Below are 24,540 nucleotides of genomic sequence, written 5' to 3' on the forward strand. Positions count from 1 at the left end.
CATTTTTTTGATCTTCATTCAGCAACCATAATATCCTCATATCCTTTGTTTTACAAGATATTATCAAACATTTCTTCATATAAAAGGTTAGATTTGGGGGGTGAACCAATGAAAGGAAGACTTTTTCTCTCTCTGTCTAACTCTGCCTGTCAAAAAAAAAAGCATATTTATGAAAGGAATATTCATAAAATTACTTTAAAGATTTGGTATTTTTATTTTTTAGAATCTCTAGGAATTTTTTTAAATGTACATTTTCCATAACTACTTATTTATGTATTTTAGAAGCAGAGGAGCACTCACTTCTACTGGTTTACTCTTCAAATGCCTGCAGTAGCTTGGGCCAGGCCAGGTCAGAGCATAGAGCCAGGAGCTCACATGGGTGACTTGAACCATCTCCTGCTGCTTCCCAGGTTATGCATTAGCAGGAAGCTGTAATCAGCGGTAGAGCCAGGATGTGAACTCAGAGACTTCAGTGTCTGATGTGGGGTCTCCACTGGCAGCATAACTCCTAGGCCAGATGACTGATCTTCTTATAGAACTTTGACAAGTCAGCTTTAATTAGTAATTTTAGGCGAGCAGCATATTAAAAGTATTCATAAAGTTATTATGATATGATCTGATTATGGTATGAAAATCAAAATTTAACAACTTCATTTTTGTTGCTTATACCCAAACCTCAGTGAATACATTTACTAAAATACTTAATTTCTGTGTTTTTCTTAGCCTAATAATGTTTAGGAGCCTCTGAAACATTTGTTAGTATGTCTCTTGTGTTACAAAAAGGCAGGCATGCTTTCCCAGATTTTCAACTAAACACATTGGCTTTAAAATAAATACTGAACAAGTTTATGACTAATACTCTTGTGAGAATTAGGGAACACAACCATTGTGAACATAAATATTACCTATTATTTATTATGATTAACTTTCTTTTATAAACTGACATTCCACAGAGATTAAAACTCGAGGAAATTTAAAACAAAAATATACAAAAAATATTTAAAACAAACAAATCTGTGTTATGTATACTGAAGTACATGGTCATTGAAAAAACTCTTGGGAGGTAGGTAATCTCCTGAATAAAAAAAGTCACATCTTTAAAAATTAACCTGATATGAAATAATGTTGGCACACAGCAAATAGTCTTCAGGCAGTATGAGGGCACTTCAAAAGGGTATTGGAAAAATGGACTTGAAAATAAGTTATTTTGGAGCAAAATTTTTTTTGAAGTTCATGCAGTTTTAATAATATGCATTTTCCATGAAGTTTTTGTAGACCCTTAAGTTTTTTAAAGTTTCATTAAGTGATCAGCTCCATGCCAGGGGCTAGAGACATTACAATGAACAAGAGAATCCCTACCCTTGAGAGTTGACACACTGGGACCAGCATTGCAGTGCAAGTGGTTAAGCCACTGCTTGCAATGCCATCATCCCATATTGGAGTGCCAGCAGAAGAGGGCCCAAAGGCTTGGGTCCCTGCCCACCCATCTTCCCCTCATTCCCAAGATAGGTTTCCTTGCTCCTGGCTTTAACCTGTCCCAGACCTGGCCATTGTGGCCATTTGAGGAGTGACTCTTTCTGTCTCTGTCTCTCTTTCTCTGTCACTCTTTCAAATAAACAAATAGATTTTTTTGTAAAGAAATTTATAGACTGTAACAGCCATATCATAAAAACATGAGGCACAGACCGTTAATAAAATGAAGCATTTTGGAAAGTCTGTGCTGGTTGTATCCAGTCTTCAGAATGTGAGTTCAAAAGTAAGAGGCAATGTGGCAACTTGAAGAGTTTGGAATCAACTGGTACCTCCTGTGTGGAACCTTGGGCAGGTTTTTTCACTTCTCCCAGCTGCAATTTTACATTTGCAGAAATGTGAATCCTTTATAGATTTGTTTTAGCCAAGGAACTTTGACTTCAAATATTTGTACTCCAATAGGGCAAATTAGAGCTGGTTTGATAGTCCAAGTGGGAAGCACAGTGTGGAAACCTTTGGGTTGTATAACCCCCTGGGGATGTGGTTGTACAGATATTTTATGAGAATAGAGAATACATTTTACTTACGCTTCTACCCGTACCAGGCATTTGCTGTTTAAGCCTTTTATTTCTAATTGTGGAATGAAAGGCTTGGGTCCATCTTGAAGGAATTTCAGGCATTAAGCAAGCAAGCAGGTGGGAGGACTTTAGGAAGGCTCTGAAATTAATCTGTGCCTCCTTGTAAGGTTAATCCGAAAGATCTGGAAGTAAACCTGGTTCAGTCTCCTCAAAGTAGCTGGAGGATGGGGGAGGCTGGTTCAGAAAGGATGGTCTGCTGTCTCCTCTGTGCCCAGACAGCTCCTCCCTCTCCTGAGCCAACTGCAGCTGTTGGGGCCTGTTCCTGGGATCCTGTGGGGTGGAGGAGCATCCTGGGTTCACACACATTTCTCCTCCAGGCCTCCCAACCCCGCACGTGACAACCAAGACAGCTTCTCCATCATTGAGCTATTTCTCGCTCAGCTTCCTTCCCAGGCCCACAGGTTCAGTCTCTGGCCTGTCCCTCAGCCTTCACATCTCTGTTTTCCTGCCCACGACACCCCAAATACACTATTTGTTTTCCATAATATTTCCTGGTTATAGGTATTTTATTTTTCTCTAGAGTACTTGAAGGACTCCCGTGTTCTTGGAGAGAAAACTTTTTAAGTTTCAGCTTTTTATTAGGATACATTGTTTTGAAGCCTTCCTCTTTATTGGCGAATATGATTGTAACATAGCATGGAAATAGTTTATAGGCCATGTTGCATTAATGGAAACAGAAATAGTCATTTAGAATTTGTATACAGCACTTTACAGTTTTTGTCATCATGATAATCACATAAAAGTGGCAGAATGAGTATAATATACCAGATAGTTTAGTGGACTAAAACCAAAAGGGCTAGCTGAAAGCTCAACTTACACAGCGGTAAAAACATAAAAACCCCTCAAGTCTGTTTCATGTTCTCCTCCTGATACTAACTTGCCTCTTCGAATATTGTAACTGGGATGTAATATTTGTTTCTCACATACATTGTCATCTTATCAAATACCCAAATATTTGATAACCACTATCAACTAAATAAAAACATATAAAAGAGAGCTAACATTTATTGAACACCTAGTATGTGTCTTTATGCAGGAGTACGTTCCTTACCTCCTTCAAGGAAATGCAGTCAGGAATTAATTCTCTGATGACCCATGCCCTTGGAGGCCTTAAGTCATGCTCATAATGCAATGACTACCTTTCTCCCCATTCTCAAATTTTTATGACAATGCACCAAAGCACAATACACAGGGCCTAATTCTTCCCATGGTCTTCTAGCCACATGATGCTTACCTCCAAAAAAGCTGACATAGTCAGAAATGTGGGTTGAAACAGAAAGCAAGAGGTCAAATTAAAACAAAACACTCAGCCAATTACAAATCCTGAAATTTTGCTCTAATTCTGCCTGTGTGATCAATTATAAATGGTTATAAGAAGTAAAAATGGGGTGGGCATTCAGCCCAGCAATTAAGATGCTGTTTGGGACACCTGCATCCCATATCATTGTGCCTGAATTTGAGACCCTGCTCTACTTTTGATTCCAGCTTCCTGCTAATGTGCATCTTGCAAGGCCACAGGTGATGGCTCAAGTACTTGGGTCTCTGCCAGCCATATGGAGATCCAGATGGAGTTCCAGGCTCTTGATTTGGGCCTGGCCCAGTCCCAGCTGTTGAGGGCATTTGGGGAATGAACAGTAGATCAGCAGATGGAAGATATGTGTTTCTCTCTCTTCTCTCCTCTCTCTTGTGTGTTTGTTTGCCTTTCAAATAAAATAAAAACCCATAGATTAAAATTCCTATGAAGATCTCTTTTCGGATTCCTCAGAAAGATTATGTTTAAGCTCAGCCTTAAAATGCTGATAGTGGTGGAGAAGATTGAACAGAACTGAATAAGAGAACTGACAGGTTTCGTTAATTCATTGGATAGACCACATTCTCAAGACCACATGAAGGCCCATTGGCAGGCACACAATTATTTGTAGGCATGAATCTAACTTCAGAGAAGAGCCTTATCACAGGTAACTATCCTTGAGGACTGAGGAGTAGAACATTCAAACAATATTAGTTGTCCCCAAAAGAACTGACTTGGCTTAAGAAACTTCCTATGATGTTATTTTATTATTTGAGACCTTGGTCTGTCTGCAGTTGGTTTTATATTCACTGATCTTAAAGCATCATCATTATGTCTGATTTTTATCAGTTTCCATATCAGGCCTACAGCTTGAATATCTCTTTTGCAAAGTTAAGTAAAAAACATTTTCTTTTTTTTTTTTTTTTTTTGTAAAAAACATTTTCTAAAGTCTAAGCAGTACTGATTTTTTTTTTTTTTTTTTTTTTTTTGGTTTTGAAAGTGTTTCTTTTTATTAGCTTCATGTTACAGAGAAAGCACACTGGAGTTCAGAGAATTTCTCTGATTTTCCCAAAGCCATAGAGCTAATAAACATGAAGGTACTTGAAAAAGTCTGTGGAAAATGGAATTAAAGGTTAAGTTTATTTTGTTGTCAAAAAATTTGAGATCTATGCATTTGAAAGGTCTACAAAAGTTGATGAAAAATGAAAGAACTATGCCTAGATTTCAGAATTTTCTTGTATCAAGATAAACTTATCTTTTAATTCCATTTTCCAGGAACATTTTGAAGTATCCTCATACAAGAGTCAGGATTCTAACCAGGTTTATCTAATCACCAAACCCATACCATTTTTCTTTCCTTTTCTTTTTCAAATTAGTATATATTAAGTAAAAATTTCTACAGTTAGCAGTACCAGTTGCTATGAATTTGCTAATCCTGGAGAGTTATCTGGTTTTGTAGTCTCCTTCTGTTTCCAGCAATGCATTCTTTACTGCAAGTACTCTCTGCTTGGAAGTTTTCACTGCGTTTGTTGCTGAGTGCTTTTTGTTTCTTCTCATTCATATTCTTGAACTACTTTTCTTTGCAGAGTCATGTCTTTTTGCTGATAAATTCACTGAGAATTTCTGTTGAAGGATCTGGCCAAATTCAGTGAATAGGAGTCATGTTCCAGCTTCTATATTTGTTCATACAGCTCATGCCTGGCTGACACTTGATCACTCCGTTTGGAAAGAAAATGACCACTATCTTGTTCAACTATTGTTAACATCGGTTTTGTCTGGAAAACAGCTATTATTTGTCTTGTGGTTTTTCATCTTCTCACTCTGATGTTTGCCTGCTATCCATTATCAAATTCATACCATCATTTTAATTTTTTAGTTCTTTTCCCTTGAATTCAGAAGATCAAAATGTCCTATCTACATTGTAGACTTTTCCTGTAATTTCAGCTTATTCTCTTTTTAGGCAGGATCTTTAGCTAGGGTGTTGCATAACTTACAAGTTCACTAAGCTCATATAATGCTCCGTGTAGTCCTCTGCTTCCCATAGTGGTTATAACAGGCTATTCTTCAACCTCCTATTTTTCTTGTGAATCCAATCGATTTTTTTTCCTTTTTTTTTTTTTTAAGATTTACTTATTTTATTTGAAAGAGTTACACAGAGAGAGAAGGAGAGACAGAGAGAGGCAGAGAGAGTGAGAGGTCTTCCATCTGCTGGCTCATTCCCCAGTTAGCCACAACGTCCAAAGCCAGAAGCCAGGAGCTCCTGGGTCTCCCACACAGCTGCAGGGGCCCAAGGATTTGGGCCGTCGTCTACTGTTTTCCTAGGCCGTAGCAGAGAGCTGGATCAGAAGTGGAGTGGCCAGAACTCAAACTGACACCCATATGGGATGCCGGCATGGCAGGCACTGGCTTTACCCACTATGCCACAGCGCCGGTCCCAAATCCAATAGAGTCCTATCTTCATTAGGTTAGGTTAGCTTCTTTTTTTTTTCCAACTGGTATGATATTCTTTGTAAAAGCCATCATATCCAGTAGACATCTGTCCTGCCCAGTGTTTTCAGTGTCTTTATACCCTATTCTTCTTCTGATATCAATACGACCAACAGATTTTTAAAACTATTTCTTTTAAAAGCAGAGATACAGACAGGGATCTCCCATTCATTGCTTCACTTCCCAAATGCCTGTAAGAGCAGAGGCTGAGCCAGGCGGAAGCTGGAGGCCTGGCACTCCATCCAGATTTCCACCCTTGGTGGCAGGAACGCAAGTATGTGAACTATTACCTGCTGCTCCTACAGAGCACATGAGAAGGAAGCTGGAATCAGAGGGGGAGCTGGTTCTCAAGCCCAGATTCATCAATGTAGGGTGTGGGAGTTGCAAGCAGTGTCCTACCCAAATACCTGCCCCAATCAACAGATTTTCTGTAGCATTCAATTCGTTTCTTTAAGCCGTCTGATTGAATATGTAAGACAGATATGTTTATAAATGTTATTTTTTTCTTACTCAAAAGATATCATGCCTCTTTGTCCATTTTTTCATAATCTGATTTCTTAAGGCTTATTTCAAGTTCTTTTTTTAAACATGTGTGCAATAAACTTTAGTAGATAAATTTTACTTTTAAAAAGAAACATTTGTCAGAAGTAGAATGGCAAATAAGTGAATTCCCAATACTTAATAATTATAGCTTTGTTATAAAAATTAATACCTTGCTGTCACCCTTGTCGTGGATGAAATAGCAGTCATTTGAGGTACCTTCCATTGTAATTTCTAGTACTTTTTATTTATACTTGAATATCCTAAGCTTCTTCTCCCATGTGTTTAAGTGTGAACTATTCTTACTTGCCTCTTGAAGTATACTTTCAATCTTACGCTGCTTATATTCAGTGCTAGAAAATTCTCATCTTCATCTTTTCACCATTTGCTGCTATTAACAGTCCTACAGTGTGAACCATTGACATCTTAAGTAGACAGTGGTTGCCAAATAGTTAAGAGGTTTTGCAATGGAAAAAATCTGATTCCTAATCTTATGGAAGTTGTATACATCAAAATATATCTACATCTATATGTGTGTGTGTTTCAGCAGGTGATAAACGTATGTTTTTCATACTTATTAGACTCCCACTGGGTTTGTTTACTATTTATGATTCTCTTCCTGATTCCAGTAAGACCAAGAATCCCTAGAATATAACAAAAACGCCTCTTTATTCCAAAATACATAAAGGAATCTGAAATTTTAATGACAGTTTTGGACTTTGCTGTAAAGCTGCTTCTTCTACTGTTTTATGTTGATCTTACTGGCTAAAGTTTTCTTAGCCCTGTTACAAAGCGCAGGTGGCCAGACTTGCTCTGCATTAAGGATTTGAGGGGACACTAACTGACCCACTGATGTTTTCATTTCTCATGATGGTGTTTCCATGTGGAAGCCGGTAGCTCAGGATCACGTTGAGAGTCGGCTGGATGCTAAGGCCTGTGCTGCCTTGAACTTTCTGGAGTATGGAAGTCATCAGTCCTACTTAGCAGCTCATTCTTTAAAATCAGGCAGTTCTCTATTTTCGTTGGCCTTTTTTCTCCCAGCAAATATTTTAAGACCTCAATTCTCATTGTGGGCTAATTATTCTCTTCTGTTTGCCTGAACCATAACTCAGTGGAAGCTATTTCTACCCAAGGAAATAAGGACAGAAATTATATAATTGAGAATAATGGCTTGAAAGTCATGAATGTCTAGAATCCTGTGCTAAATCTGATATAAACTAAGTTGGTGGTCTTTACAGACAATTCACTGGAAAATAAAAGGTTTTTTCTCTTCACTTGTATATTGGGATCACCATAAAGGCTACTTGTTAAATGAGAGTAATGACTCAATCTTTGTAGAAAAAATTCCAATGTAAGGCTACTTTTTATCCAGTTAAAAGGATTGCAGCTTTATTCTTTATTCAGGTGATTTTCAATACAAGAAATTCCAATATATTCACATGTAATAAAGTAGATATATATATATATATAAGAATTATTTCCATTTTTCTTATATAGACATATATACACTCATATATATAATATATATATATTATGTATTTAACTAGTGAGTAGCAGTATTTTCAGAAGAATCAGAATGGGCCTGACTGAAGAGAAAATACATCATCTGTATTTCTCAGTACAGATGTATTCATCTGTAGTACTGAGACCTTCAGGAAAGAAATCTTCCTAAGAAATGTGAAGTCTTAACCTCACCAATTTGCTTAGCTGAACTTTACTGATAATATCCAAGGGGGATGAGCAACAATTCTGAATCTTTCAGGTTCCTAAGTAATGCTGTATGATTAAATATTTAAAGTAGCTTTTACAATTAAAGAAAGCTTCAGAGCTTTGCAGACGTAATAAAGACCCCACTGACCTTTATAAGTATCTGGTCCCTTTCCTGAAGTTGGTGGTTGAAGTGAGAAAATATGTAGAAACTATTTACTATCCATTTTAAAACCAGAAGAAAAGGTAATCCACACTCAGCAAATGATTCTTTGTATTGCAGGCCCTCCTGGGAAACGAGGTAAGAGGGGCCGAAGAGGAGACTCTGGTAAGTGTCCCATTCAGCTGCTCAATGTCACTCACATTTTGCTTGGGTCCCGCATCTGTTCCTCCTCATTAAGGATGATACTGTCCTGTTGGTTGTGTGTGTTTAAGTCCTCTCTGCTAGGCTGACAATGTTTTTATCTTTTCATTTCCACCAAACTGTAGGAAAGAGAAGTGCACAAAATGCTATTAATGACAATTTAACAGCCATTGGCACCAGTTTTGACTTATCATGTCAAGTGAAGTCTGTGTGTCTTCTGTGGCCAGTTGAAGGAGCTCTTAGCTGCACACAGTGTGGCAGTGTAACCCGTGTCTCCATCCCTGTAGGTGGTCAGTAAACCTAGGTCCTTGCAACAACATCTGGCTTGGAGCACGGGGGCACATGTCTTGGAAAGGTTTATTTTTATTTCATCCAACTGGCCTAATTTGTCATGCTTTTATTCTTACTCCTTTCAAAATTTGGGGATTTTTATCCTGCTTGTATAGCTCTAGGGTTTTAGTGATGACAGGAGCCTCAGTGATCAATCCAAGGCTGTCCTTTTGTAGTTGAGGCAATGGAGACCCCAAACAGGCAGATGGTTCTGCTAAGGCCTTGCATTTTGATGAACTTGAAACAGAACCAATTGTCCTGACTCGACTGCAGTAACTTTTCACTTTCAGGCTGAATACCTATAGGCAAAGAAAAACAGAAGAATCAAATTAAAATATTTTTGAAGCCAAAATACACCACTAAGTGAGTTCACTCACTGTTTTACCTGTTTTGTAAACTCTCAAATTCAAAAATGTAAATGACCACATTAAGTCCTATCAGGCCACCAGTTTTTCCTTGCAAGAGTAGGTAATTTAAGGTTTCTACCATAGCATGTTATAAACGGTTATTTCCTAGTATTTTCTATAAACATTTCTCAGTATTAAAATAATCAGTCACCAAGTGTTGAAGTGGTAGAAACATTGATCTCTTGAAACCAGAAGATAGCAGACTGATCTTTTGACAGATTTCATGTTCTATTTGGAAAAATATCTCAAAATAATGTTGTTTCATTCCTTGTATCAGTATAGCTCCTTGATTCCTTTAAGAATATTCTGAAAAGCTATCTTTAAAGTACAGTGAATGTAAATTATTCAAAACTTGTGTAGGTAGCCCTTCACAAAGTACAAAGTTTTATTACAGAGAATGTTTTTAAAATTTGCTTTGAGAAAAAAATCATAAAATATTAGTGGAATGGATAATTGCTGAAAAGATATTTATATCAAAAGAAAGAGAATTGAGGAAAAAAAGAAAATTTGCACTTCTGCATAGTTTTATAGGAAGCATAAAAGTCAATTCCCAACCTCCTGTCTACTTAGAACTGATGTTTTAATTAAGCATGTGGCATGTGAAATATTCACATTTTCTTAGACTTTGCATTTTCTTTAAAATACATAGTCTTAAGAAACCTGTATAAATATCAGGATTCAGTCTTTCATATATTTTCACTGCTGTTGAGTAAAAAAAAAATTCTTATTACAAATGATAAGTATTTCCATTTTGGCTGTTTTGCCAAACTCAAAAATTATATATCAATTCTCTATAATTGGTCCATCATAAATTGCCAAAGAGCTTCCTGATTCACATTGCATCTAAACTTGTAAATTAGATAACCTTAACCTTGAATTAAGATAACTGAACCTTTCAGTAGTCCATAACAGGCCCAGAGAATCTGCAATTTATTTTAAAATTTTACTGTGGATAAGTGCATTTGAGATGGTTTCTAAAGATTCATGACCTAAAAAAATGATTAGAAATCAAAGGATTCTAATTGGCTCCCATGCCCATTGTATTACACTGATAGTTATGATGATGTTTTAATCTTTTATTAAGTCTTAACATTTTGCATATTCATTAATTCATCTCTCTTTTTTTTTATCTCTCCACTGCCACCACCCCCCACCGCCGCCTATAGGTCCTCCTGTAAGTATATTTGCCGCTTCAGACTCTTCTGCATTAATCAGGATCACATATGTAAAAACTGTGCTAAAATAGCATATTATATCCAGTACTTCAACTAGAAAAATGTTACAAACTTTCTAAGAGACTTTAAGTTTGGAATATTATTTTTTTTAAAGTGAGTAGTTTTTTGATCATGTGGTTGTTGGATGAAATATCTGTCAGTTGCAAAATTTTTATTTTTGATATGATCATACACTAATTACCTTCCTGGGACTTTTAAAATAATTTATGAAGTTTCTGAAATTTAAACACTTTACCTGGAATTTTGAGGCTTCTTTTTGCAAGCAAATCTCCAAGCTATTTCACACTTCTTTTTTCATTGTTTTAAATTTGTATCTGAAATATCTGCATTTGCCAGTCCATCAAATGTAGATGGCAACATGATCATGGAAATGATACCCTCTGTGGGCTGGATGCAGGGCTACCCCATTAGGCAGCACTTCTTTTGAAGTCTTGTTGGAGCATTGCCTGCAGAAAGAGCTGAGATGGAGCCCTTGGAGAGTTTCACTTTTTTTCTTCCCTTGAGTAGGTCATAGCTGCAGCATTCCAGTCTGCTTTGCACTCACAGGAACAGATTATCTTGTCAGCTTTGAGCTAGATACGTTTTTGAGTAATATCCTGGATATCTGTTGTCTGACCCCAGTGTTTATACTGTGCACCGTGCATTTAACGGTAGCAGTGATCATTGGCCTTGAGATATATTCTCATCCCAGATAGCCAATTTGCTCTGGGGTTTACTGACTCCACATTGGCAACTTATCTAACAGGCCAGCATGGTCCAGGGAGAAAGGCTTAGCATATACTCATTTACTTTATTCAGAGGAAACATTGGCTTCCAAATATCTTTTGCAGTCTTCCTGCCACATTCAAGGACGAAACATAAATCATGTTTAAAATGACTCTGCTTCTCTGACTCTCAGCTCTTGCTTAATGCTAGGCAGATGGCATACCCCAGGTCTAGGAGCCTTTACTCTCTGGCTTCATATTTAAGCCCCTGTATTTAAAACTAGAAACAAACTGTCCTGACCCAGAGGAAACTCCAGAGGTTACTGTCAAAGTAGAGTGTTCGAGGCTTTTTGTGGAATACATATTAGCAGTGCCAAGAGGAAGTGAAGTCTCATTTCTGTTTTAAAGCAATGTTCAGAGTAGTAGTGTTTCCACCTTGGGTTCCTCAAAAATTCAAATAGTCATCAGAGTATAGCGCTTGCTCTCTTGGGCCATGTATTAACCCATTTTCTCTGTAAAAAGATTTCAAGTGGCCTTCCTTTTCTAATTATATATGTAAAGAAAACAGAACTAATAGTAAGCCCCTAGGACATGCCAGCCAATGTTCTAGGCTTTGATACTATATTCATTTTGTTTTTGAAATGAACCAGTGATATTTACCATTCTCATTGTTTGCTGAGGAAACCGAGGCTCACAGAGGAAAACTACTGAAGGTTGTACAGCTAGAAGCTTCGCAAAGTTGAAATTCAATTAGAACATCTAGAATCTATAAAGAATTCAAGAAACTCAACAACAAAACAAATAATCCAATTAAGAAATGGGAAAGGACTTGAACAGGCATTTTTCAAGACAGGAAATTCAAATGGCCAACAGACCCTTGAGAAAATGCTCAGGATCACTAGCCATCAGGGAAATGCAAATCAAAACCACAATGAGGTTTCACCTCACTTCAGTTAGAATGGCTCTTATACAGAAATCAACAAAACAACAAATGCTGGTGAGAATGTGGGGAAAAAGGTACCCTAATCCACTGTTGGTAGGAATTTAAACTGATGTGGCCACTATGGAAGACACTGTGGAGATACCTCAGAAATCTGATATAGACCTACTATATTACCCAGCCATCCCATTTCTGGGAATTTACCCAAACCAAAAGAAATCAGCATCTGAAAAAGTGATCTGTATCCCCATGTTCATTGCAGCACAATTCACAATAGCTAAGATATGAAACCAACCTAGATGTCCATCAACTATTGACTGAATAAAGAAATTATGGTATATATACACTATGGAGTAGTACTCAGCTGTAAAAAAAAAAATATTAAATCTTGTCTTTTGCAACAAGATGGATGTAGCTGGAAACCATTATACTTAGTAAAATAAGCCAGTCCCAAAAAGATAAAAATGATATGTTTTCCCTCATCAGAGGTAACTAATAGAGTACCTAAAATGTAATGTTTAGGAGTGAAATGGATATTTTAAGATTCAATGATTGTTTGGAGTCCATGTCTCTTCCGTTGAGGAACAGTTTTTTTTTTTCTTTATACTATTTGTTGAACTCTTTTACTTAGTGTAAGGTGAACTATACAATCATTAAGTAAGCTGCAAATAGATCTTTGTAAAAATTAAGAGTGGGAATAGGAGAGGTAGGGGGAGGAAGAAGGACTGCAGCTTGGGTGGGAGGTGGGGGGAGAAGTGTAAATATGTTCCCAAATGTGTATATTTGAAATATATGAAACTTGTATAAATTAATTTAAAAAAAACCAAAAAGTTCAATTAGAAAAAATCTGATTTTAGGCACTTTATACTCTCTAATTTATCCCTGTTCCTTATGAATTACAAGTATGCTATTGGGTAGATCATTGCTACACAAGTTCAGCAGGCCAAGGATCAAATCATATTCCTTGACATAAGTAATTACAAACATTAAAAGTAAATTCAACATGAACTGGGTACTCTGTAAAGTAGGCATTAATGATTACCCCACCTCATCTACATTTTGAAGAAGTTATAATGTGTTTAGAAAACACTCCACAAATGCCTGCAGCAGCCCTGAAGTGGGGCTGAAGACAGGAGCTGGGAACTCAACCCGGGTATCCCACATGGATGGCAGGAACCCAATTACTTGAGCTATCACTGCTTCCTCCCAGGGTCTGCATGATCAGGAAGTTGGAATCTGGAGTGGAGCCAAGACTCAAACCCAGGCGCTCAGAAATAGGATACCTGCTCCCATTTTACTTCTCTGTGTATTTTTTTATTCCATGAACTGAAACTTGACAGGTTACATAATTTTATTTTTAGAAAAATTATTTCCCTAATTTTGTGTCTTTAAAAAAATTCAATTATCTTCACAAATAATCACGGTAAAATATCAAGCCAAAGTTTGCTCTTTAATGCAATTGCCATTGCCTCCACTCTGTCATCTAAATGTAAGGGACAAAGGTAGTGTGGGAAGACGGATAGTCTGCCATGTAACTCCTTCAGTGTCCCTTGGGGCCCTGAGCATCTGTGGTGTGGTGGCTTCCTGTGAACACAGAGATTATGAAGTGTGACCTGGGGTACTGATGTGTGTGTTCTTGTCAGTCACTTCCACTTTGTTCTGAAATGTGCTCAGTAGTTCAAAAGACAGCATTAGGCTACTCACTAACACAAGCAAACAAATATGAGACTGATTCTCCCCTACCTACACACGCACACACATATATTGTGGTGTTTTTTTTTTCTGTCAGCTTCTATGTTCTTGCATATTGAGGTCATTTATAATTTAAAACTTGAAATACAGCTTGAATTAGACCTCACATATCAATTTGCTCTCTAGGAAGCTGTTCAGCTTATTATTCAGCCTTATCCATTTTAACAAAAAGATATTACTACCACAGGGGGCTCCACTATTAAAGGCTACAATGGGCAATTTTGTGATAACATATGTAATTTGTTTTTATGTGAATAGCAGATACTTTTTTCTGTTTTCTTTCTCATAAAGGTGATACATATTAGGACACTGCTGGAAAGGACTCCTTGCAGGCACTTGGAGTACCTAGCTCAGATACCACAGCTGTATTTCCTAGAGTGATTTGCTTTACCGTTGTGTTACTTGACTAAAATCATAACTTCTATTTTGGATATCCTAAGAATATATTTCTCCTTCAATAAGAAGCGAAGACTTTGACCAAAGATTACAAAATCCCTCCAGAGCCTTCAAACAGAGCAAATTTTGTACCTAGTTTAGGTCTTTTGCATGCAGTCTCTTTGTCCTTCTGTCCCCAGAGGAAGTGCCTTTCTAATACTCACAGTCCGCAGAATCAAGCAAGTCCTATAATGGTAGCCAGAAAAGAACCAGGAGACCTTTTGAAACTGGCTGTTTTATATACGTCAGTCCATCAAGCCCTATAATTATGTTTGACTGACAGATATATGGTGTTATTGTTGGTAGCTAGAACCCTCTGAGGTGTGAAATGTGATGCTGTCGGGCCGCGTGTTCTGTTCCGTCCATGTTCAACAATTGTCAGCCTAGTTTGAACCTTAGAATCTTGTTGACAGATGAACGAAACACACTTAGCCAAGTTAAGCTTGCAGTGCAATTTCAGCCAATGTGGTAGATGAATTAGGAAAAGAAATCTCAGTAGAACTTTTAGATGAAAAACTCTGATATCTGTTCATCATATTGAGAAAAACTATGTGAGTTTTAAGTCAACGGTGAATATCTCCTAGATATACTGATAAATACAACTTACAATATGTTCCTGTCATGCTTCACTTCATGTATAAATTCTCATCCCTCCCAGTGACCTTATAGAGACTCATTATGGTCAGTTTATAGAGGAGAAAATTAAGGGTTGGGCTAGTCAAGTAATTTGCCCAAGAATGTACATCTAGCAGGAGACAGAACTGGAATTTGACCCAGATCTTTGTCTTTTATTTTTAATATTTATTTATTTATTTGAAAAAATTGGAGAGACAGACCTTCCATCTGCTGATTCACACCTGAAACAGCCCCAAAGTCAGGGCCAGGATCTTTATTCAGGTCTCCCAAGTGGGTGCAGAGACCCAAATACTTGGGCATCTTCCGCTGCTTTCCTAGGCACATTAGCAGAGAACTGGATCAGAAGTGGAACAACCAGAACATAAACCAGCATCTGTATGGGATGTCGATGTCATAGGCTACAGTTCTACCTGCTACACCACAAGACTGTCCCTATCATTGGCTTAATTACCAAGATATTTTTATAAGGATTCAAAGAGTGTACTGTTGAATGTGTAGTTGTTTTTTATTTAACAATAGCGTATTGTTGATGGAGGGAGCAAGTCATTTATCTTGTAGGAGGCAGTAATGCCACAAAATGTCAGGGTAGTTAGATTAAACTCAGACACAATAATAGTTACCGACCAAAGAAGCAAAACCCTGGCATATTAATTTGTGTTTAAAGACTGAAAACAAAGTTATAATAGAATGATCATAGGCTATTACAGAAAAGTAGTTCATTTTGGGAACCTGGCAAGCACAGGATTTTTTTTCCTGGAACAGTACATAGAAAAAGAGAATGCGACTGTGAACTCTTCCATAGAACAAATCTGGAGTATCTTTCATTCCTTCTGTTTTGAGTGGTTCATGCTGCCATGTTTGTAGAGGGCAGTGTCCAGTGGCAATTTGTTTTAATGTTTCCTGATTGTTTATGTAGATTTTAGTGCCAAGTTAAGCAGAATTTTGGAACTCCAGAAGTGGCAATGATAATGGATAAAGACCCTTCAAATCAAAATTAATTAATATTTTAAAGTTAAAAAATGAAGAAGAAGAAATTAATGTTAAAGATATAAACAGTATTTTTCTGTGCAATATTACTTTTTCTTGTGTATTACTTCTGAATACTTCTGTTCTAGAATAGATTTAACTGTTGTAACAGATAGACTTTGAGATGTTACTGACATCACAACAGAGCGTTTAGCACAAGAGTTAAATGACACTTGGTATGCTCTTATCCCATGTTAGAGTGCCTGGTTTTGAGTTCCAGTTTTGTTTCCAATTCCAAGTTTCCTACTAATGCCTACCCTGGAAGGAAGCAAGTGATGGTTCAAATACTTGTGTCCCTACCATACACATGGGAGATAATAGCTCCTGACTTTTAGGCTGGCCTAGCCCTAGCTGTTGTAGGCATTTGGGGAGTGAACTGATGGGTGAAAGATATCTTATCCACCCCCCGCCCCACACTTTCTCTGTAATTCAGATAAATTTCAAATGAATAAATTTCAAGGACCCAAACTAATGGAGGCTGACATTTTAATATGTGTGTTCCAAGGCTAGCCTGGTCATGTACTTAGAGCCATCAGATAGATAAAAAGAGTAGAGGGTCATATGGGAGAACTTTTTTGACTAGCACTGGGCGTACAGATTTTTTGGTTTATATGAGTTCTGTCCATAGCTCTTTGGCAAGAGTCAAGTCACATGTTCACATTTTCCCGCAAGGGATATAGAGAAATGTAAGTGTGTGTTCAAAATAAAAGGTAAACAAATTTCAATAGCCACTCTGCTGCCTTATAGGGGATCACTTCCTTATGGAATGGAAAGAAATAGAAATCTCCAGATATGTATGTATATGTGTGTTTAGATAGACATAGTTGCAGATACAGATATAGACATAGATATGGCACTCGGTGATAGTGTGACTTATTAACATTTCAGAGAAGAATTTTCATTAAAAATATTATTAGAAATCTTCAACAGAAAAAAATAAAAGGAAGAAATTTGTTGTCTTTTTTACTTTTTATTTTTTTGAAAAGAGCAACATAAAAGGTAAAGCATGATTTGTACAAAGAGTAAAGGGGCCAGCATTGTGGTGTAGTGGGTAAAGCCACTGATGCAATTCCAGCATCCCATCTGAGTGCTGGTTCAAGTCCTGGCTCCTCCACTTCTGATCTAGCTCCTGCTAATGGGCCTGGAAAAGCAGCAGAGGGTGGACCAAGTACTTGGAACCCTGCTACGCACGTGAGAGACCTGGAAGAAGCTCCTCCTGGCTGCTGGCTCCTGGCTGCTGGCTTCAGCCTGGCCCAGCCCCAGCTGTTATAGTCTTCTGGGGAAGTAAACCAGTGGATGGTATATTCATTCATTCATTCATTCATTCTCTCTCTCTCTCTCTCTCTTTCTCTCTCTCTCTCCTCCCTCCTTTTCTCTAACTCTGGCTTTCAAATAAATAACTCTTTAAAAAGATTAAATTATTAGGCCAGGCCATGTGATCCAGGCCCACCAAGTTACTTCCTAACCCCATTGATAATGAGGGCTTTTCATTCTGATGTACTTCCACAGTCTTTAAACATCAATAGACATTGCTATGGTCTTTTTCTCTTCTCACTCTTTCTCTTGCCATGGAGTAGCTTCATTATCCCATATCTGCAATGCTATTAAGTCCTCAACTATCTTGTTTCACCCTCCCAGTGATGTCAGGCTAAAGCTTAATTCTTAGTTATGCTTCAGTGAAAAAATGAACAATCCTTTTGGAGTTCATAAAGCTTGAATTGTGAGCCACCACCATGCTTATAGAGGAAAACATGATTAAAACAAATCCTCTCTCCTTCTCAACTGAGAAGGAGGCAACTGAGATAAGAGGAAGCCAAAAGAATGTTTCTTTTTAAATTAAACAATAGAAACCAAAACAGGTAGTACGTGGCATTCAGAATTTCTCGAAAGAAAATTTAACAGGAAGTTCTCAGTTTTAAAGTCTTTCCTACTGATTTATAATCAGATACCTCCTGCAATACCATTCTAATATTCCTTCCACTAACAAATGGAGTGTCATGTCACTTCTTCCTGTTTCACTTTCTTGTGACCAAAAGCTCAGTCATGTTGCTAAATTCCTGGGGCTGGCTGTCTGTGCAAACTTGTAAATACCTTATGGGACAAATTAGGGAAGTACTACTCGTATAGATTCCTGTGAATTTGTGAAGAAATAACTAGTCATAGTCAAGAAATCCACCTGGAGATAATACTGCAAAGCAGCATGTGCACACTTTGAACATTAGTATTTTCAGTGAGGCCAGAGGAGTGACTTGAGCGACTGCCATTTCTTCATGAGTAGCTGAGCACGTAACAATCTTCAGCATGTTCTTGCAGGGCAGGGCTCAGTGCTTCCATTCTCCCAACTAGCTGCTTGACTAAAGGCTGTGGTACCTTTTATACAAAGAATAGCTCCTGCTGAATTTCCGATTATGTGAACACCATGAATCTGGCAAGCCTTTGCCTCTGCTGACTGTAAACTCTACTGCTCTGAACTGAGCCATAGACCATAAATTTTTTTATGACTGAAAGAAAATCATTATTGGAGCAGATTTTGTGGTGCAATGTATTAACCTGCCACGTGGGATATCCTCATCCCCTATCGGAGTGCCTTGAATTGAGTCTTTACTCCTGATCCAGCTTCCTGCTAATGTGGTGGACAGGAAATGATGGCTTAGGTACTTAGGTCACATGAGAGACCTTGAGGAAGTTCCTGCCTTCTGGCTTTGGCTTGGCCCAGTGCTGGCTGTTTCCAGCAGTTGGGGAATACACCAGCGGTTGGAAGAGTTTGTGTGTGTGTGTGTGTGTGTCTGCCTTTCAAGTAAACAAAAGTAAACTTTGATAAATCATTATTAATATTTTAAATACATTTTTAATTTTTATAAGTCATATTTTCTTAAGATTTACTCAGTGTTAAATAAAATGAAACAATTAATTAATTTTCTATTTGCTAATATCTTCATCCTCAAAGATACAGGCATATACCTATACACACCTCCTTACCTTTTATTTCTACATAATTTTGAATTAAGATATTTGTAATATTATCTGAAAGGCAGAGAAGACACAGAAGGAGGCAGAGACTTCACAGATGTCTGCAACATCCCATATGGATGGCAGGAACCTAAGCACTTGAGCCATCACTGTTGCCTTCCAGATTGCTCATTAGCAGGAAGCTGGAACTGGGAATGGAACCAGGATTCAAACCCAGGCACTCCAATATAGGACATAGACATCCCCAGTGGTGTCCTAACTGCTGCACCAAATACCTAACCCTATATATTTTATTACAAAGTATTTCTGTATGGTTAAGGTAATTAATAGGTGATGGAATATAGGATTTACAGGCAGGAGAGACTTCATAGGATTGCTAACAATTTATAGTTAATTAAAGATAGTGGCCAATCATTCACTGATCCATTCATTGTTCCTGTCTTGATTACCTAATGTGTGCCATGCCTTCTGCTATATGATGGGAATAAATTAGCAAATAAGACATGGCCCTATCTTCAAATACCTTAGAATCTAGTGGGGGAACAAAACAGAAACATAATATTGTTTTGAGAGAAGTATGCTCAGAATATGTCTAAGTGTAATGGGAGAACAGTAGAGTGGCACCATAATCCAGCTTTGAGTGTGGAGAGGATCAAGGATGCCTCTGGATCTGAGATATGTAAAGGACCATCCAAGGTGAAAAACTGAAGTACAGTGTGTGTTCAAAGAGGATAACATTTTCAAAGCCTTATGACACAAAAAAGAAATTGTATACTAAGTGAAGTTGAAATGTCAAGTTCCAGTCTGAGATGAGGCAATAAATAGTGAGCGCAGAGACTGCAGTAGGTCGAGCTGTTGATGTCCTTGCATGCCCTGATAAGTAGTTCCCCCTCAAAGGGCAGTCTCTGAAGGGCTTAAGCAGGGAGATGACATGATCAGAGGAACATTTTAGGAAGATCACTCTTGCTCAAGAACAAGGTGGGGGGAAATGGCAATGACGAGGGTTTTGTTGCAGTCATGCAGGTGGGAAATCAAAGGGCCTGGAGGAAAGGTGGCAGGGGATGTATAGAGAATGGGGCAAGCTTGGGTGGCATCAATGAGGTGGAAACAGCAGGGATGCACAGCTAAAGATGTAGGAGTGAAAAGGAGGGGGATTTCAGGATGACTCAGAATCAGTGCAGGCTGCTGGGACAGAGAACAAAGGAGGAGGAGCAGATTAGGGGATGATGCTGATGGCTTCTTCTGAGAAATATTACCAGGGAGAAGGTGTTTGGCAAAATGCCCATAGCTCATATCACAGTGCTTGTGGAGTTCCAGCAACTCTGCTTCCAACACAGCTTCCTATTAAGTGTACCCTGAGAGGCAGCAGGTGATGGATCAACTACTTGATTGTCTGCCACGCGGAAAACCTGGATTGCATTCCTTAGTTCTGCCTTGGCCCAGCCCTAGTTGCTGCAGGCATTTGGAGAATGAACCATGCATAAGAAACATCTCTCCCCACCCCCACCCCCAGCCTTTCAAATAAAAGAGAAAATAAAAATATATAAAAATAAGTTGCCAGGGAAGAATTAAAGAATTTATAGAATGGATATGACAGTGACCTGGAGGAAGAAGCTAAGAATGACTTTCCAATGGGATCAGAATAGGAACTACAGGAGAAATAATTCAAGAAAAGGAGCCTTTTCCTCTCATTTTTAACAGTTACATAAAAATTGTACATATTTATGGGGTACCATATAATGTTTTGATACTTTTATACATTGTGTAATGTTCAAATCAGGATAAGCATCTATCTCCTCAAAGTTTATCATTTGTTTATGGTTAAAACACTCAATATCCTCTCTTTCAGCATTTAAAAAAATATAACCAGTACGTTATCATTTATAATCACCTTACTGAGAGAAAGAGGCTTTTATAGGGAAAAAGATTTTAATTTCAATATTTTGTTTGACTTATTGGTAAAATATCTGAGTTGAGATGTTTATTAACTGAGAAATACCAAACTTCTCATACTAAAAGCCATCATTACTTAGGGCTCTCTCTGTACCATATTGCCAACACAGTTGGAGAGTTGATGGTCCTACAAAATGGCAAGTAAGATTCTTTTTAAAGAAGGTGCTGGCTTTGTGGCATAGAGAGTAAAGCCACCACCCTCAACACCAGCATCGTGCCAATTTAAGTCGCAGCTTCTACACTTCTGATTCAGCTCCATGCTAAAGTAGCATTGGGTGGGCCAAGGGCTTGGACCCCTGGACCTTCATGGGAGCCCAAGATGAAGCTCCTGGCTTCTGGCTTTCATGTGGCCTTGTCTTGGCCTTTGTGGCTGCCTGGGGAATGAAACCGCAGATGGAAGATCAATATTCTCTCTCTCTCTCTCTTTCCCTCGCTCTCTCAACTTTACCTTTCAAATAAATAAAAAATAAATCTTACGCCCCCCCCAAAATATATTTTTTTAAAAAGGGTCAAATGAGTTTACTAGCAACAAAGGCCTTAGTGATTGAATAGGTCACAATTGCCCAGAGAAACAATCAGTTGGATATCTATACATAAAGAGAGTTTTTATTTTATGGTATGGGCTTTTGCAGCTGTGGGGGCTGGTAAGCCTGAAATCTGCAGAGCAAGCCAGCAGGTTGGAAATGTAGCCAGGATTTCTGTGTTGAATCTTGAGGTCGAATTCCCTCCTCTGGTATTTCAGTTTTTGGTTTTGACATCTTCAATTGATAGATGACATGCACCCTCCCCTCCACACACATCGTCAAGGGCTGTTTGCTTTACTTAAAGAGAACGGATTATGTTCATCTACAAAATATCATTATAGCATCATCTAGACTAGTGTTTGGCCAAATAACTGGGCACCATAACCTAGCCAGGTTGACATACAAAGCCAGTATGCAAATAATTTTAGAAAAACACTTCTTCAAGCTTTTCTTCTTCATATATCTACTAAGCATGCACAGATGTGCTTACATGGAAGATGTTTCAGAAAGCTCATGGAAAATGGAATGTAAAGATAGGGTTTTTTGGTACAAAAACTTAGTAAATTGATGCAGAACTTTTTTTTTTTTTTTTTTTTTTTTGGCAGGCAGAGTTAGTGTGAGAGAGAGATAGAGAGAGAGTTATAGACAGTGAGAAAGACAGAAAGGTCTTCCTTCTGTTGGTTCATCCCTCAATGGCTGCTGTGGCCAGTGCACTGCGCTGATCCGAAGCCAGGAGCCAGGTGCTTCCTCCTGGTCTCCCATGGGGTACAGGGCCCAAGCACTTGGGCCATCCTCCACTGCACTCCCGGGCCACAGCAGAGAGCTGGACTGGAAGAGGAGCAACCAGGACTAGTACCCAGCACCCCAACCGGGACTAGAATCTGGGGTGCCGGCACCTCAGGAGGAGGATTAGCCTAGTGAGCTATGGCACCGGCCAGTGAAGAACTTTTTCATGCAGTGCCTTTTTCATGAATTTTTTAAGGATCTGTATTTGATCTTTGTGTGCCAAATAAATACAGATGCACACACTTTTTAGAGAAAAGCCACAAGAGAGTTTCTCCTACTTGATGTGTTTGATGATGAAACATTTCTGGGAAACTGGCATTTGAAACCCAACTTAAAGGTAAAGTGGTTGGTGATAGTATTTCTGCTGCCTAGAGCCCAAGTCACAGTGGAGGGAGAGGACAGCACTGGAGCAGCAGGGGCATGCTAGGGGCTGAGAAGAGAGTGAATCATGGGGCCAGAGTGCGGAGGCAACCCGGACAGGCTGGCCTGCAGACCACACCAGAAAGGGAAGGGGCTGGACTTTCTAATCACTGCCCCTTGTCCTCTATCTACCTCCTGGCTCTAGACCTGTCCTACCTCCCAGTATTCTGTGGGAGAAGAGGAGAAAACTGAAGCATCCATACAAAGTGGCTGAATCACGGCTTCCTTCCATGAATAAACAAATGAAATCCATATTTCTGTAGCTAACCCACAGTAAAAGGAGAAGGCTTGGCAGGCATAGTAGAAACCTAATCTGGAAACTACAAATTTAAAAACAATTATTTTAAATTTCATATCACGAACTTCCTTTTAGAGGCTTCCGTTAGCTACATCCATGTTGGGCTGTTCTTTTGGGAGCAGGAATATAGGCATTCCAGAGCTTTGTGCTGTCCAGAGCCCATGGATTTTATGGGACACATGAAAGCATACTTGAGTTCTGCACTGCAGACACGGTCTTCTATTTTGAGATATAATTTCATTCAGCACTAGTAGACACACATACTTTGTCACTTGATTTGCAGTTTGGGGAATAATTTCAACTTGCTTCCTTCCAGAGAGCATTATTAACAACCAATTGGCATATAGTTTCAGGCTTTTTTACAGGTGAGAGTGAAAATTGAAAGAGTGGATTAGAGAGTTCTCTGCAGGCACCCAGGATAATTTATCGCCCTTCTGTGGTAATGGCTGAATGTATATATCTTTCACCATATGTAGCCTTCCATTTAGACTTTTAATCAGTGGTAAAGAATAAGAATGGGTTTTTAAAAACCATCCCTTGGAGTGGAACTAATCAGCTTGTGGTTTCCATTCAGGTAGTCTGACCATTATCCAATATGCCTTATGTGTCCTTGGATAGGAAATGACCTAAACTTCCGCTTCCAGTTGTGTGGCTTATTTATCCTGACACCCCCTCCTTTCCATCCAACCCTCTACTTTGCATATTAAAGTTAAGCCTCTAATCATTGCTTCTTCATGTCTGGGAAGTTGATCTGGAGTTGCCATTGCATACAAACTTACTTTGTACGTTACATGGCATGACTTGAAAAGAAACTGTTTTAGAATTCTAGTATTGTTTACTAGTTTGAAAGTTGTGTGAAAGATGAGGATTTATTCTTTTGCCTGACTAGATCCCCTGGGCTTTATTTGTTAAGAATGTTATTTTCCCATAGGCATTAGCTTCCCAGTTTAGAGGGAAAAAATTCTTTTTTTTTCTTTTTTTATCTTCCGTTTGGTGATGAATAGAATTTAGGGGCATAGAGCCTGAAGAGCATAAATAAGCTGATGGCAATTTCAGATCATTGGAGCATTTGAACAAAATGAAAAATTGCTTGACCTTGTATCAAATATCATTTATAAGAAACTCACTGCAGAAATTATGTATTTCCTATAATATGAAGTTTCCTATGTGCAGATATTTAATCAAAACCACAAGGCAAATGAATTTGGATTGAGAAACCTCGCCATTGAAGAGGGGAAGCTTTTATTTTGCCATTAAATCGTATCATTAAGAAGCAGGTAATTCTGTCATGCTGATTTCCAGAACTTCCAATACTTTCTGGAAACCCCTGTAACTAAAGCACTTAGACCTCTGTTCAGTTAAAAGTAAATTGAATAGTTTTTATTCATGCAGATTTTTATGGAAATTGACTTGTTTTATCTCTCTGTAGTGGTGGGAACTCAATCTACTGCCCTAATGTACAGTGCTGGCTAAGATGCGGCCTACTGTGGTAGTTTCAGTGAATTATAATACCTTCATTATAATGTCAGTAGATTAGACTCCATGGACAATAGATGCATTCCTTTGGGGAAGGGTCTGGTAACAGCCAAGGGAATGGCTTACATTAAAATGTGTCTTATTTGGGGAC

General features: G+C 38.3%; 1 protein-coding gene across 3 annotated transcripts in view; it reads left to right on the forward strand.

The window, feature by feature from the left end:
• Window positions 1–24,540, forward strand: part of COL25A1 (collagen type XXV alpha 1 chain) — a 530,060-nt gene that overhangs the window by 284,605 nt on the left and 220,915 nt on the right. For all 3 annotated transcript variants that reach the window (XM_070047775.1, XM_070047774.1, XM_017347366.3), the window contains exons 3-4: window positions 8,417–8,461; window positions 10,401–10,408. In XM_070047775.1, coding sequence (XP_069903876.1) covers window positions 8,417–8,461; window positions 10,401–10,408 — 53 coding nt within the window. The remainder of the gene's footprint in view (window positions 1–8,416; window positions 8,462–10,400; window positions 10,409–24,540) is intronic.

This window comes from Oryctolagus cuniculus, chromosome 8 (genome assembly GCF_964237555.1).
Source record: "Oryctolagus cuniculus chromosome 8, mOryCun1.1, whole genome shotgun sequence".
NCBI classification, from domain to species: domain Eukaryota; kingdom Metazoa; phylum Chordata; class Mammalia; order Lagomorpha; family Leporidae; genus Oryctolagus; species Oryctolagus cuniculus.